Raw genomic sequence first — 17,184 nt, 5'->3', positions numbered from 1 at the left:
ACCCCAATGTCAGGAGCGATAGATGCAACTGCGCAAAAATTTGTCTCCATCAAGATGGTGCCTGCACAGTAGCATCTATCAGCGATCCGATAGATGCTACTGTGCAGTCGCCGCCGAAAAAAATTGTCTCCACCAAGATGGTGCCGGTGGCACCTGCGCAGTAGCATCTATTAGATTGCCGATAGATGTTACTGCGCAGGCGAGGCAAGTGCCATTTTGAGATAGTTTTTTTTTTCAGAATCAATGTACTGTATATGACTACATAAAACTAATGCATATTATAGATGCGATGATGCTGCAGTGCAGGTGTCACCGCCGGCGCCTGCCTACTGAATGTTATTTTTTTTTCTCGGCGTACAATAATCAGTAAGTAAATTAGGTGGCAGGTCACTGAGGGACCTGTCATAAGCCATACAGATGAATATGGCCTGCCTGAAGCACAAGAATCTCATTAACTGAAAACTGAACAACAACCACAAGATGGATTTCATCAAACAAGAAATCATTGTTATCCGTGTGCCAACCTGTGTGCGCAACACAGTGCACTGTACACTGTATGTTGACACTGTTTGTAGGTTACTCAGCACAATCTTGCTGACAGGTTCTTTTTATGGACAGTTGGGAGTTTTATATTAATCAATGTGTAATAAATACATGTATCCTAAGCTGTCTTCATTCCACTGTAAAATATAATGTACTTTCATATACTCCTATGCATACGAGCAGGGCAGCCACTAGGAATTTCGGGGCCCCATACTGGCAAAATTTTTGGGGCCCCTGGAAACTCTACCCTGGCTCCACTCTAGCCCCGCCTCTACCCCTCGAACCTTCCAAAGTCCCACCACCCTCTCTTGGAAAATCTCCACCTCTGCACCACATCCTCAATCACACATTAACAGTTTCCATGACCAGGTCACATATATAGTCAGCAGCTTTTGTTTTGCCTAAAAGATTTTTTAATCTGCCACCACGACAAGGTAGACTCTTTTGGCCGGCTCTACTCCACTGTAACTTGTTAAACTTTTTTTTTTTTAAATATCCAATAGAATTTTAGGTATATTTTTATTTATTTTTCAATTTTTAAATTGACCAATAATGTCACATAAGAGGGACAAATACCACTGCACCATGTCCGAATCACATATTACCACCACATGGTGACCAATAATACCACATACAAGGAACAAATACCACCACGCCATGACCAGACCACATTTTCCCACCACATAGTGACCGAATAATGCCACAAACAAGGAAAAAATACCGCCACACCATGACCAGACCACATATTACCCCCAGTGACCGAATAATAGCAAATACAAGGAATAAATACCGCCACACCATGAACAAATCACATATTACCACCACATAGTGACCGAATACTACAATACTGATCATTAATAAAAAAACAAACAATACTAATGCCATTATACAGAGGAGATCTGTACTTAGTATACAATGTCCTTGTACAGGTAATACAGTGATCACCAGTAACATTATACACAGGAGCTCTGTATACAGCATATAGTGTCAGTGTACAGGTAATACAGGGATCACCAGTGACATTAAACAAAGGAGCTCTGTATATAGCATATAGTATCAGTGCACAGGTGATACTGGGGTCACCAGTGACATTATACACAGGAGCTCTGTATCTAGTGTCAGTGTACAGGTAATACAAATAATAAATTAAGGGTGCACCCTTGCTGTATATCTTAAGATAAATCGGGTGCAGTACCAAGCCCAATAATGTATATAACCAAGGAAAAAGAAAAAAGAATGGACTAAACGAGGCCTGCACAACCGTATAATGTACTTCCTCTGACGAAGCCGCAGCGGCGGCGATACGCGTGGGGCCTTCTTCCCACACCCTTTCCCTGCCATTTGCTGTCCATTTATGTGATACGGATCTGCAGCATTACTCCAGCCTTTGTGGCCTCTTGGCTCCCAGTGTTTTGTGGTGTTTATATCACTGTTATTATGTGACATTATATGATTATATAGGCCTGTCTACATATATGTATATTTGCTGCAGTTCTATCAGGATGTATTAGGGTGTCATATACATTTTGTATTTTTAAGTGTTTTTATGTGCTTTTTTGTGGTGTTTAATAAAATGTGTTGCTTATTTTCTACATTATACGGTTGTGCAGGCCTCGTTTAGTCTGTACAGGTAATACAGGGATCACCAGTGACATACACAGGAGCTCTGTATATAGCATATAATGTATTGTGTCAGTGTACAGATAATACAGGGATAACAAGTGACATTATACACCCAAATGCTGTATACAGTGTACAGGTAAAACAGTGATCCCCAGTGACATACACAGGAGCTCTGTATATAGTGTCAGTGTACAGGTAATACAGTGATCACTAGTGACATTATACACAGGAGCTCTGTATATAGTGTCAGTGTACAGGTAATATAGTGATCACCGGTGACATTACACACATGAGCTCTGTATATAGTGTAAGTGTACAGGTAACACACTGACTCATCGGTGACGTCTGTAGTTGAAGTCCTTCATCTTCGCTTTTCTTCTTCATCCAGTGCAGACCGCCATCACTTCTTCCAGCCAGGACTCCTCTCTGCAGAAAATAACACAGTTATCGAGTGCACATTTCCCAATTTTTAGCCAACGTCTATACTACGCCAGATGAAGAAAAAAACGACGGTGTTGCCCTGCACAGTAACAGGACCTCTAATCACCCACACTGAAGACAGTATCCTAAAAAATAATGTCCTTTAATTACCCCCTACAATAATAAAATCCCACATTCTGGACCCCATATGTCCTCCCATTCTGGACCCCACGTGTCCACCCATTTTGCCTCATGTCTCTCCATATTGCCCCCATAGTCATCCATAATAGTATAATGCATCCCATAGTAATATATAGTCGTATAATGCAGCCTCATAGTAGTACAATGCAGCCGCATAGTGGTATATAATGCAGCCCCATAGTGGTATATAATGCAGCCCCATAGTGGTGTAATGCAGCCCCATAGTAGTATAATTGACCCCCATAGGGGCATAATGCAGCCTCATAGTAAATAATAGATTGTAAGCTTGTGAGCAGGGCCCTCATTCCTCTTAGTATCTGTTGATCTATGTGGTTACTGTTTATGCTGTAATGTCTTTTGTCTGTACAATCCCCTCTAAAATGTAAAGTGCTGCGGAATATGTTGGCGCTATAGAAATATAATTATTATTATTATATGCCCCATACTGTGGCTTTACAAAAAAAAATAATGCATCTGAGGCATGGACCTTCGTTCCGGCGTATGACAGTGATGTCATACGCCGGCGATGTGCCCCCTGATGTCAGCTGCAGGCAGATTCGCTGGTGACTTAACTGTTGCCGTTTGGGAGTAATCTGCCGCATGGAAACAAATTTTAACTGCCTGTGCATCTGAAGATGCACAGGCAGTTACTGAGCCGACAGAATCCTGCAGCTGGGGCCTGCTGAGGGCCCCCTCTGCTCATCGGGCCCCATCCAGTAAGGGCAGTAATGACCTGATGGCGGCCCTGCTTAGGTCAGTGGGTTTGGGAAGAAGGATATTTATATTATAAAGTCTTCAGGAATATTAGAAATAATTAAGGTATATAAAAGGCCGGGGTCACATGATTGATGATTCTGTCATGTGAGAGAATCGGCTAAATCATGCTACTGACACTTGGCTCAAACTCTCATCCGAGTGTCATCTGATTCTCTTTCATGAGATAATAATGTACATTGAGAAGAAAGAAAACTTAATTTCTCCATTGTCTGAGGCCGTGGATGCTGGACTGCACTCAGATGACAGCTGAGTGCAGCCTGATGTTTCACACGCTGCAGACCAATTTGGTCTGTAGAAAAAAATCACAGATCTGCACTGCCCTACAGTATAACATTATGCCGAGCGTTATCCGATAAACATCACATAGCATTCGACCGTGTTATACTCCCCTGTGAGCAAGCACTAAGAGCCTTTATTCCCTCTGCATAGCATTCGACCGTGTTATACTCCCGTGTGAGCAAGCACTAAGAGCCTTTATTCCCTCTGCATATCTTCACCCACTAGCCTCTCAGGCTGGAGTCCGACCTCAGTTACTTTTTTTCTGCAATACTGTGGAAGTTTTGCATATTTCTACATATACTGTACTTGTGATTATATATATACTAGATGGTGGCCCGATTCTAACGCATCGGGTATTCTAGAATATGCATGTCCACGTAGTATATTGCCCAGCCACGTAGTATATTGCCCAGCCACGTAGTATATTGCAGAGCGAGGTAGTATATTGTCCAGCCACGTAGTATATTGCACAGCCACGTAGTATATTGCACAGCCACGTAGTATATTGCACAGCCACGTAGTATATTGCAGAGCGAGGTAGTATATTGTCCAGCCACGTAGTATATTGCAGAGCCACGTAGTATATTGCCCAGCCACGTAGTATATTGCAGAGCCATGTAGTATATTGCACAGCGACGTAGTATATTGCCCAGCCTTGTAGTATACAGCAGAGCCATGTAGTATACAGCACAGAGCCACGTAGTATATTGCCCAGTCACATATGTCACAGGTTAAAAAAATAAACATACTCACCTAACGATCCGAGGGCCCCTTGTAGTTGAACATACTCACCATTCTTGTCGCTGCTCCTCAGCGTCCTGTCTCTCTGCCTCCTGGGATCCTGTGCAGATGAGCGCGCGGCTGCCGCCATCTTGCGTTCCCCAGATGCTTTGCGAAATTACCCATATGACTACGTCTTCTGGGTAATTTCGCAAAGCATCGCTGGAAAAGGAAGATGGCGGCAGGCACGAGCGGCTCAGCGGACAACGGAGGGTGAGTATAGCAGGTTTTGTTTGTTTTTTTTACTATTTTTAACATTACTTTCTTTTACTTTTGATGCCGAATAGGCAGCATCAAAAGTAAAAGGTTGGGGACACACAGGGTTAATAGCAGCGGTAACAGAGTGCGTTACCCGCGGCATAACGCGGCCTGTTACCGCCGGCATTAACCTTGTGTTAGCGGTGACCGGAGGGGAGTATGCGGGCGGCGGGGACCGGAGCGCCAGGGACACTGACTGCGAGGAGTAAGCAGCGGAGCGCCGGGTACACTGACTGTGGGGAGCGGAGCGCCGGGGACACTAACTGCGAGGAGTAAGCAGCGGAGCGCCGGGGACACTGACTGCGGGGAGTAAGCAGCGGAGCGCAGGGGACACTGACTGCGGGGAGTAAGCAGCGGAGCGCCGGGGACACTGACTGCGGGGAGTAAGCAGCGGAGCGCCGGGGACACTGACTGCGGGGAGTAAGCAGCGGAGCGCCGGGGACACTGACTGCAGGGAGTAAGCAGCGGAGCGCCGGGGACACTGACTGCGGGGAGTAAGCAGCGGAGCGCCGGGGACACTGACTGCGGGGAGTAAGCAGCGGAGCGCCGGGGACACTGACTGCGGGGAGTAAGCAGCGGAGCGCCGGGGACACTGACTGGGGGGAGTAAGCAGCGGAGCGCCGGGGACAGACTGCGGGGAGTAAGCAGCGGAGCGCCGGGGACACTGACTGGGGGGAGTAAGCAGCGGAGCGCCGGGGACAGACTGCGGGGAGTAAGCAGCGGAGCGCCGGGGACACTGACTGGTGGGAGTAAGCAGCGGAGCGCCGGGGACACTGACTGCGGGGAGTAAGCAGCGGAGCGCCGGGGACACTGACTGCGGGGAGTAAGCAGCGGAGCGCCGGGGACACTGACTGCGGGGAGTAAGCAGCGGAGCGCCGGGGACACTGACTGCGGGGAGTATGGAGCGGAGCGCCGGGGACACTGACTGCGGGGAGTAAGGAGCGGAGTGCCGGGGACACTGACTGCGGGGAGTAAGCAGCGGAGCGCCGGGGACACTGACTGCGGGGAGTAAGCAGCGGAGCGCCGGGGACACTGACTGCGGGGAGTAAGCAGCGGAGCACCGGGGACACTGACTGCGGGGAGTAAGCAGCGGAGCGCCGGGGACACTGACTGCGGGGAGTAAGCAGCGGAGCGCCGGGGACACTGACTGCGGGGAGTAAGCAGCGGAGCGCCGGGGACACTGACTGCGGGGAGTAAGCAGCGGAGCGCCGGGGACACTGACTGCGGGGAGTAAGCAGCGGAGCGCCGGGGACACTGACTGCGGGGAGTATGGAGCGGAGCGCCGGGGACACTGACTGCGGGGAGTAAGCAGCGGAGCGCCGGGGACACTGACTGCATGGAGCGGAGCGCCGGGGACACTGACTGCGGGGAGCGGAGCGCCGGGGACACTGACTGCGGGGAGCGGAGCGCCGGGGACACTGACTGCGGGGAGCGGAGCGCCGGGGACACTGACTGCGGGGAGCGGAGCGCCGGGGACACTGACTGCGGGGAGCGGAGCGCCGGGGACACTGACTGCGGGGAGCACAGGACACAGGAGCTCAATTCAGAAGACTGAAGTTTATCACAGCAATTTGGAGGTGTAAATGTCACCTATGGGAAGCTTGAGAAGGGGCTGCTGTGTCCTGTGAGGAGGTAGATTTAGCTCAGCAGCCTTTCCTTCTCTGCAGGAGGTGAGGGGGGAGGGGTGACTGCACAGACCGCGCTGTGCTCTTATCAGATCTACACTGCTGATACAGACGGGTCAGTATGGTGGCATACTCACTGGGCCAGCTGCTGTGATGATAGTAAGGCTGACCGTGTCAGAGGCTGCCTCTGCTGCATCATGTGTGGACTGCAGCATGTGTCAAGACACCGTCCTTACACTTCACCAGCACAGGCAGTCAGGCTCAGACACTCACCTGATGATGGCTGCAATGCTCCTGCTGCTCACTCACTGTAACTGCCTGGTGGATACTGAACTGAGCCCGCGCTCAGCGGGGATTGGATGGTGGAAACTAGTCCCGCCCTCCTGTGGCTCTGCACTGGCTGCCTCTCCCAGTCAGTCAGTCTGTGATAATGACGCTCCTCCTTCTGCATCCACACACCGCTCCGGTTCTTTATGTAAATAAGCTCCGACCCCGGGCCCCTCCAGCTCACGGACCGGGACCCCACTTGCACCCTGAATGAAATGTTAGGGGGGCCCGAGCGGAGCTCGGACCGGGCTGCCAGCGTGCTCGGGCCCCCCTTTTTGCTCCTCATCACCGGGCCCCATACTGCAGTAATGCCTGTAATGCCCTGATGGCGGCCCTGCATACGAGTAAACACAATGTTTATAAGGCCCTTTAATTATTTAAACTGTTCTCCAAATTCTTCTGAACTTAAACCTGTTTTTCTATTTGTTTGTGTTTGTTTTTCTCATTACAATTTTCTTTACCAAATGTCCAGACTTTAAAAATCAAATGTGCAAATTATCTGTTGCTTATCACTAGCTATCATCCACCCACAGTCTAATATGATGTTCCCTTTCCTTGGAACATTAGGTCATTGTAAATACGAATTATTGCAAGTGCATAAAAAAAGTGTATATTTAGTAGAGTAGGAAATGTTCACGTTGTGTGTAGGCGTGTGGCTGAGAATCGTTGGAAACCATTAATATATATTTGTTACTTTTTTAGCAGCTTACTCTTTGTAAAGTAATAAACTTTTAAATAATGTTACTTGTAAGACTATAACACATTATACTTTTTTAAAATAAAACAGAATTTCTGCTTCATGTTTTAGTTATTCATGGAGTTATCCTGTGAAAACAAATTATTTCTTATCCTTTGGTTAGATGATAATTTATCGATTGGGGATCTGACTGCTGGAACCCACACCGATCGGCAGAATGGGCACTTTCATCCCCATTAAAATGGAGGAGCAGTGCATATTCTCGACTGCTGCCCCATTCATTCTTCACGGAGCTGCCGACCGCTTGTGCTTAGCGTTCTACAGCAGCCCTATAAAGAATAAATGGAGCTGCTGTCTCCATACGCACTGCTACGCCATTCTGAAGTTAAACATTCGGGATCAAAATTTCCCATTTTGCCAGATCGATGTGGATCTCGGCGGTCAGACCTTTATTGCTTAATAGGTTAACTTGTTTTCACCAGACAAACTCTTTAAGTGCAATTACTAGTGCATACATAAATGTACAAATAATATTTCTGCCAAGTGTAATTTCATCTTACGCTATAATTTTGTATTAGGGCTTGCACAGACAAGCAGATTTTCAATCCTAGTGCGATCCAACAAAACATCGGATCACACTCGGGCCAATGTTAATCTATGGAGCTGTGCACATTTTCGATTTTCTTCTCAGTCCGAGCCCCCCAAAATAATCAGAACCTGCTTGACTTGGATCCAATTATCAGATTGGACTTGGCCATGCAAGTCAATAAGTCTGTGGGAAATATTGGACCGCACTCGGATGATATTTCATTGCAGTCTGATTTCCACAGACTGACAGAATGCAGTAGATGGAGAATATTTTTTTTTCCATTTTTACCATCTTCTCATATCAGATCCCACTATGATCCAACTCCGATCTAACCTTGAACAGAGTGTAATTAACATAATTGGCCCAATCTTCTCAGATACGAGACTTTAGGCTGGTGTGACCGCAGCCTTATGCTGTGATATAACCACGCAGAAATACGCCATTAGAGCATCCCATTAGCAGCTCAGGCATCCTATGTTGCCTGTATGTTGTAGTATGAGCTATTGCTAAAGAATAATGTAGAGCCTTTTGTTGACCTGTTGTAGTTGATACGCCATTTCTCGATTTTTCTTTCCTTCTTTCTTGAAATAAAACTAAATGGCTTCTTTTTTGAGGTTGGCATTGTTGGCATGAAGGCATACCCCTGTAATGAAATGTGTCTCCCACCGAAGCTTCCTCAACGTTACAAATCGCAAAACTTTCTGATATATTTGCTTTTGTATTTTTACAATATAAACAATTTTTTTAAGATTATTTTTGACTCTTCTTAGATTATTTTGTAAAAAAAAGGAAAACAAATGCATAAAAGCAAATCGGCAAATGTACAAAAATGTTACCCATACAACAATTGCAAATACAAGCCGTTCTCTAGTGGGTATAATTATAAAACTAATGCCTACTAGGGGAAATTGGAAGCACTGCCTGATAACTGGAGCAAAGAGATTAAATTGCCGATCTCCAGCTGCTTTTAAATGAACGCAATTGCACTTTCTAGCATCATTTTAATTCAAAGGCTGGACTTGTATAATAGCGAAAAAGATCAAATGCTACTATTAGCAGTTTTATTACTCATATTAGTGCTCTGTTAGTTTGGTTTATTGAGTAGTTGCATTATGCCTTTTTAAGAGTGTGATGTTCACAACAGCGATTTGCATCGTTTATATGTCCTGAATCATAAGTAACTATATCATTTTTTTTATCTGTTTGATTGCTCTCAGTAATATGTGTATGTTAAGTATAGATAATTGAGCACACCTTTGTTCTGTTTTAGCTCCAGTGGCTGTTGGATAACTACGAGACTGCTGAAGGGGTTAGTCTCCCCAGAAGTACCCTATACAATCATTACCTTAGGCACTGTCAGGAGCACAAACTAGATCCAGTCAATGCTGCATCCTTTGGAAAACTTATCCGCTCCATTTTCATGGGTCTCCGAACAAGAAGACTGGGAACCAGGTTTGTATGGGGAATTTTTTTTTTTTTTTAGTGCATGTTCACATGTTGGGTTTTTGCCCCGATTTTTAAGTACCGTATATACTCGAGTATAAGCCGACCCGAGTATAAGCCGACCCCCCTAATTTTGCCACAAAAAACTGGGAAAACTTATTGACTCGAGTATAAGCCTAGGGTGGAAATGCAGCATTTACCGGTGAATTTCAAAAATAAAAATAGATCATTATTTCCCCATAGCTGTGCCATATAGTGCTCTGCACCGTTCATATTTCCCCATAGCTGTGCCCCATACAGTGCTCTGCAGCGTTCATACTGCCCCATATCTGTGCCCCATATAGTGCTCTGCACCGTTCATACTGCCCCCATATCTGTGCCCCATACAGTGCTCTGCACCGTTCATTGTGCCCCATACAGTGCTCTGCACCGTTCATTGTGCCATACAGTGCTCTGCACCGTTCATTGTGCCCCATACAGTGCTCTGCACCGTTCATTGTGCCCCATACAGTGCTCTGCACCGTTCATTGTGCCCCATACAGTGCTCTGCACCGTTCATTTTGTCCCATAGATGCTCCACATAAATCTGTGCCGCTGCTGCTGCAATAAAAAAAAAATACACACATACTCACCTCTCTTGCTTGCAGCTCCCGGCGTCTCGTTCCGGCCTCCGGTCCCGGCGTCTCTCTGCTCTGACTGATCAGGCAGAGGGCGCCGCGCACACTATATGCGTCATCGCGCCCTCTGACCTGAACAGTCAGAGCGCAGACGCCGGGAAGATGGAGGCGCCGGGAAGATGGAGCGGCGCCCGGCGGCTGGAACGCGGACAGGTGAATATTACATACTTACCTGGTCCCAGCGATCCTGACGCTCACTCTGCCTGTCACAGCTGGTCTTCGGTGCCGCAGCCTCTTTCTCTATCAGCGGTCACCGGCACCGCTGATTAGAGAAATGAATACGTGGCTCCACCCCTATGGGAGGTGGAGCCGCCTATTCATTTTTCTAATGAGCGGTCCCACGTGACCGCTGAAGAGGGGAAGAACTGCAGCACCGAAGACCGTGGGACGGCAGGGGGAGCGTCAGGATCGCTGGGACTAGGTAAGTATGCCTCAGCGCCCTCACCCCCTCACCCGCCGACCCTGCCACCCACCTTGACTCGAGTATAAGCCGAGAGGGGCACTTTCAGCCCAAAAATTTGGGCTGAAAATCTCGGCTTATACTCGAGTATATACGGTAATCTCATGCACATGATGTTTATTTTTTCCTTATGGATTTGAAACATCAAAGTGTTTTTTTTTATATGCAGAATGTTAATTCCTTCAGCGTTTCTGCACCCATTCAAATGAATGGAGACAAAAAGTGCAAGAAAAAACGCGTAAAAAACTAGCACATGTTACATTATATACGTTTTTTCCTGCCATCACGCTCATTTATGGTGCAGAAAAATATGTGCACATACCCTTACTCAGCGATAAGTATTTGAAAACTATGGTTTTTATAAATTCAGATAGAAATGTTAAAACTGGAAAGAGGTATGATATGTCATAGATTATGTTTCCGTACAATGTGATGATATTTAATCAATACATGGCAGTACAGCATATTTGTAGCCGGATGGTGGTCACCTTTTCCTGTGACGTAACTTGAAACTTCATGGCCCCATTCAAAATCTCCCAACAGGGACTCCAGCTATCCAAGGTCTTTTATAGAACTGACAAAACCCAAGACAGAAACAAAATAAACATATACCCTGCTGTAAGTAAATAAGTAAAAGCATGACTGAATATAAATAACATAGGGTACTTAGTAAACACCATCCCCCAGTATCAAGGTGTACCCAAATTTGGGATGCTCCTAACCTCTAGTATTAAAACCTTACCCTGTATCATACTGACCTGCTGTGTGAATAAGGGCCGAGCAAGAACCAGGTCCTGAACATGAACCCACAGCAAATGGGAAGCTATTTAAATGTAATGTCCCGCACTAAATTCAGAAACCTAAAACTACAGTAACTCGCAAAAAAATGAACTGGAGTATAAGTTGGCATGCATGCAAATTACAGTAGGAGCATGTTCACACTGGCCAGCAAACAGACAAAACCCAAGACAGAAACAAAATAAACATATGCTATATCTGACAGTGGCATTTAACATGCGCCGACGGAGGGGGGAGCGTCAGTCTATGCACCCATTGGCACACCCGTGACATGATCGCGGGGTGCCGGTGGGTTGCCAGGACAGTACTTGTCATTACAGTACTCCTTTGAAAGCCAACCGGTAGCTGGTGTTCATTGGACACTATGATTCCTGCATTAAGCAGGGGGTTGGACACGATGATCCTGGAGGTCCCTTCCAACTCTAACTTTCTATGAATCTATGATTTTCGCTGTGCATAGCAATGCTGTTAGACTGCTATGTATAACACAAGCAATCAGATGATTGTAGGTTCAAGTCCCCTAACGGGAATAAGAAATACAGTAAAAAGTGAAAAAAATGTAAATGTTCAAATCACCCCCCCCCCTTTGCCCTATTAAAAATAAATAAAAGAATACACATATTTAGTATTGCTGAGAACTAGTGATAAGCGAGTATGCTCATTACTCGAGATTTCCCGATCATGCTCGGAGATTTAGTTTTTGTAGACGCAGCTGCATGATTTGAATACATCATAGACAGCCTGAATACATGTGGGGGTTGCCTGTTTGTTAGGGAATTTATACAGTCACTGCCAATAAATCAGAAACCTGACTGTAGTAGCATTTCTGGTAAGATGCGAGGCACCAAGGTGAAAGGCACTGAAAAGTTGTGCCAAATTCATTAAGTGGTGTTGTATTTGACAATAAATTGTACTCCAGTGAGCCCTTCATTAAGACTTGGATTCACAACACCAGTCTTCATGAAATGGCCCAATAATATTCTGTTTCTAGGCGTCCAGTGCTGATCCCCCAGTGGAGCTTCTTATCTTTGTTTATATGTGACTGGCGCATGACCGCTGCAGCCAATCAGTGACCATCAGTGTTGAGCGATACCGTCTGATATTTGAAAGTATCGGTATCGGATGGTATCGGCCGATATCCGAAAAATATCGGATATCGCCGATACCGATATCCGATACCAATACAAGTCAATGGGACACAAATATCGGAAGGTATCCTCTATGGTTCCCAGGGTCTGAAGGAGAGGAAACTCTCCTTCAGGCCCTGGGATCCATATTCATGTGTAAAATAAAGAATAAAAAATATTGATATACTTACCCTCGGACGCGCCCTGGTTGTCACCGCTGCAACCACCATGCTTCCCTTTCTAAGAATGAGCGCGTTAAGGACCTTCGATGACGTCGCGGCTTGTGATTGGTCGCTGAGCGGTCATGTGACCGCTCACGCGACCAATCACAAGCCGCGACGTCATCGAAGGTCCTTAACGCGCTCATTCTTAGGAACGGAAGCATGGCGGTTGCAGCGGTGACAACCAGGTCACGTCCGAGGATAAGTATATCAATATTTTTTATTTTTATTCTTTATTTTACACATGAATCTTAATCCCGATACCGATTCCCGATATCACAAAAATATCGGACTCGGTATCGGAATTCCGATACCGCAAATATCGGCCGATACCCGATACTTGCGGTATCGGAATGCTCAACACTAGTGACCATAGTTATGTTCAATACCACTTATCAATACCATTCATGGTTGGGAGTAATACCAGTAGTATGGCACATGACCGCAATAGACACTGATTGGCTGCCATGTTTCTTGCCAGCTGCGTGTAAACAAAAGTAGACATGGTGAACTCCGGATCATCACGGGTAAAAATAGGTAAGTAGTAGTACTTTTTTTTTTTTTTAATAAATTACATTCACAGTTGATTTAATTTGTGTTTATATGTTGAATAACCCCTTTAATGCTCCCTGGAACCCTACATTTTATATACAGTAAAAGATAAAAGAAATATATAGCACTGTTTATTTGATGCTGACATTGCAGATTGGATCCCTTATTGTTTGTTTATATTATGACGCGATTATAAATTGAGATATTTATATGGCAAACAGATTACGATGCCTATAACATATCATTTACTTCAAATACATGGCGAATTGTTAGATTTGTGAGATATAAACGCTACCCTGAACCGCCTACATCTGCCTTATATAACATCAATCAGTGCTGGAGCATTTCATTTCTATTAAGCTATATACTACCTATTTTCTTATTACATACATACAATTCTAGGGTCGAGTAATTATAATTAGCTTGCTTATTTAATAGGTTTTCATGCTGACAGTCAGGATTATAAGAATCGTTCGTTCCTTCTCATGCTCTGGCTAATTAGAATGAAGTGTAATAGATTATCTAGCAGTTTATGTCACACTTTAGGGGGAGAGAACCGTGTCCTTGTGGACTTACATTCTATGGCTCTTTCACATACCGTATATATCTAGTATGTCCTGTTTTGCCTGCCCCAGCATACGTAGACCATTCACCATCATTAGAACTATTTTGGAATTCACTGATTAAATTCTCATATAGGATGGAAACTGATAAGAAATTACATCAATGAAATGCTTTGAATTATGAGAAAGGTTTTTTCTGGGCATTAAATTGATCCATTCCTTTAAGGTCAGAAGTAGACGCAGGATTAGAAAATCTTATGTGAAACATTCAGCTTTTGCTACCATGAGTGATCTGGGTTGTGACGACTCAGGATCTGATCCTACTGCACACAGGACAGATGTTTGCTGTGTAATACAGCTGGCATCTGCCTATAACAGCAGAGATTGGACTTCTGTGAATCACGACCAGCGGCATTTAAACCAAACCAGCTCGATTCTGCCCTGATGTCTGTTCTGGGCAACCATCCGCCAATCTGCAACATGATTGTATTGTGTCGGTGGATTGACATCGAAGCTTTTAGTAGGTCTTTGATGCTGCCATGTTAGTATACCTGTGGAGTGCAATATGTGGCTGTGCTTTAAAAGAGACTGTGATTAGGACTATATGTTGCAATACTGACATAATACAGTATATAGTACAAGAAAAAAAGCATTTGCAAAAATAAAAAAAAGTTTAAACAATACATACAAATTTAAATCATCCCTCTTTTCCCCAATTAAAAATAAAGGCATGTAAAAAAAAACACCAAACAAGCATATTTCATATTGTATCATTTATAAGAGTCCAATCTATCAAAATAAGAGATTGTTTAAATATTGAAACACAAAAATTGCCATTTTTTTGGTCATCACACGTCCCACAAAATAATGTAATAAAAGTTATCAAAATGTCACATTCACTCCAAAATGGTATCACTAAAAATTACAATTTGGCTAAGAAAATCCCCAATACAAGTCCATCAATGAAAAAATAAAAGAGTTATAGGTATCAGAAAATGGCAACTCAAACCATTTTTATTTTTTCTGTAATGTTTTAAAAAAAATTTAAATACTGTAAATAAAATTGTAACATATATAGTATACAAAGTTTGGTACTCCTATAATCATAATGAATGTTGTAAAAACAAAACCCAAACTATGGCAAAATGTGTTGGTGAAAAAACAATTTCACCTTACTTTGAATCGTTTCCATATTTTTTTATGCACTATGTGAGGAACTGTCCACTTACTAAAGACTATTGGACGAATGGATGTAGAGTTGAGTCCACGGCTCCAAGGAATGCAGACTTTTTCAAGCACGGAGCACCCATTGCGTCAATATTACTGTGTTTTGTTATAGTACGTTCACATTAGCGTTGCGCCGCCGTGCGTCGGCGACGCAACGCGCGACGCACGCTAAAACGCACGCAAACGCGCGCAAAAACGCGCGCGTTTTGCGACGCGTGCGTCGTTTTCCGACGAAAATCGGACGCACAGAAAATGCTACATGTAGCGTTTCCTTGCGTCCGTCGCTAGCGTCGGAAACGACGCACGTGGCGAAAAACGCCACCAAAACGACGCACGCGTCCCCTATGTTAAACATAGGGGCGCGTCGCCGCTGCGTCGCCGCTGCGTCGCCGCTGCGTCGCCGGCGCAACAGCAACGCACATTGGCGGAACGCCAATGTGAACGTAGCCTTAGAGATTTGCTTGCTGGTCAGTTTAGCCTCAGGAATCAATGTTTCCATTTAGTGACATAAGCAGAGGAAAACATGCATGCTAGATCTTATGCATACATGAGGTCAAATCCAAGATTAGTAATGAAGGAACTCAATCATTCCATTGTTCTTCCAGCCACTAGTCCCATTGTGTGGATGAGGATTGTAGACCCAATGTAGCCGTCACTACAGGGGGTCTCACATGCAGTCCCAGGTGATGGGCTTCTGGAATATTCATTCTTTGTGCTAAAAGCAAATGTTTAAGGGGAATGGAAGAAAGGAAGCCACATGTTTAGTCAGGGAGTTGGGGGAGAGGATCTAGGTTAAGGTCCTGGTGCCACGGATGGATGGCCTATGGAGTTTTGGAAATTGGTTGCCATCTGGGATGGTTGAGGGATCTGTCGTCTGGATTTCAAGAACTCTCTTAAGGACTGTTGCCCCTGGATACATGGGTGTAGGTTGTATTGTCATCTGGAGGAGTGTGGACTGTGAATACAGACTATACTGGCGGGAGATACGAAATCTGTGGACCAACTAAATGTTGGAAGACAGTGAGAGTCTCCTGGTACATGGGCAGTGGGATTACCAGCCCCGGAGAGGGGATCTTGTGGACTGGGGGCAATGTATTTTGGCCATCTACCTGGATTTGCTGTAAAATTATCGACGTGAGGAAGAAAAAATAGTTGCATCGTTAACCTGCCTAGGTCATTATTTCAACCCACAACCTCAGATCTTCACACAATATATGGTAAAATTAATGATATCTTCCAAAATTACAGCTCGTCCCAGAAATAAAAATCTTCATAAGGCTATATCGACAAAAAAATTAAAAAAGTTGTGTAAATTAAGTTTAAATTCCCAATACTTACCATTGGCCACAGTTCTAGAAGTAGTTGAACAACATAAAATGAAGCAATGGACATATTTAAATGGACAAACTAAATGAATAGATGTCTGTTGTCCTTTACCTTTATGCATATCTTGTACTAAATGCTTCTTTTTTTTTAAAGGGGGAACTCAAAATACCACTACTATGGAATTCGTGTCAAGCCAGATTCCCCTCTTAATAGGCTACAAGAGGACATGCAATATATGGCTATGAGACAGCAACCCATGCAGCAAAAACAAAGGTGCGTGCCCATTGCTTTGTGTTCCATACATGCCGTTGATTGGTTATTCTAAACTTGATAGTATGTTCATTTTTTCCAATGTGAGTGTTTTTTGTGTTTTTGCTGCTTCAAAGAAAATGAAGAATTATGTCTGAAAGAATGTAGATGAGTTTAGATAATTTTCTGTATTTGGAGGACTTTTCCACAGATAGACATTTCAGGAACTTCATACTGGCCTGATGCTATTATGGGCTGGTATGAAACTGTCCTAAAGTTTCTCCCCTGCACTTGTTCTAAACCCAGTTATGAATCAGCCCAACACCTGAACAGACTGAAGGCTGCTCAGAAAATCAGACCCCGGAGGAAGTTACCAAAGCACTTAGCAAGCTATACTTTACTGGGAATATCCAATTTGTACA

General features: G+C 44.6%; 1 protein-coding gene across 8 annotated transcripts in view; it reads left to right on the top strand.

The window, feature by feature from the left end:
* The window catches only part of RFX3 (regulatory factor X3), a 436,417-nt gene that overhangs the window by 350,023 nt on the left and 69,210 nt on the right, over window positions 1-17,184 (top strand). For all 8 annotated transcript variants that reach the window (XM_069764135.1, XM_069764125.1, XM_069764169.1 and 5 more), the window contains 2 exons: window positions 9,390-9,571; window positions 16,667-16,786. In XM_069764135.1, coding sequence (XP_069620236.1) covers window positions 9,390-9,571; window positions 16,667-16,786 — 302 coding nt within the window. The remainder of the gene's footprint in view (window positions 1-9,389; window positions 9,572-16,666; window positions 16,787-17,184) is intronic.

This window comes from Ranitomeya imitator, chromosome 1, assembly GCF_032444005.1.
Source record: "Ranitomeya imitator isolate aRanImi1 chromosome 1, aRanImi1.pri, whole genome shotgun sequence".
NCBI lineage: Eukaryota > Metazoa > Chordata > Amphibia > Anura > Dendrobatidae > Ranitomeya > Ranitomeya imitator.
Note: the sequence above shows the minus strand (reverse complement) of the source record. Positions and strands in the feature narration are given on the sequence as shown.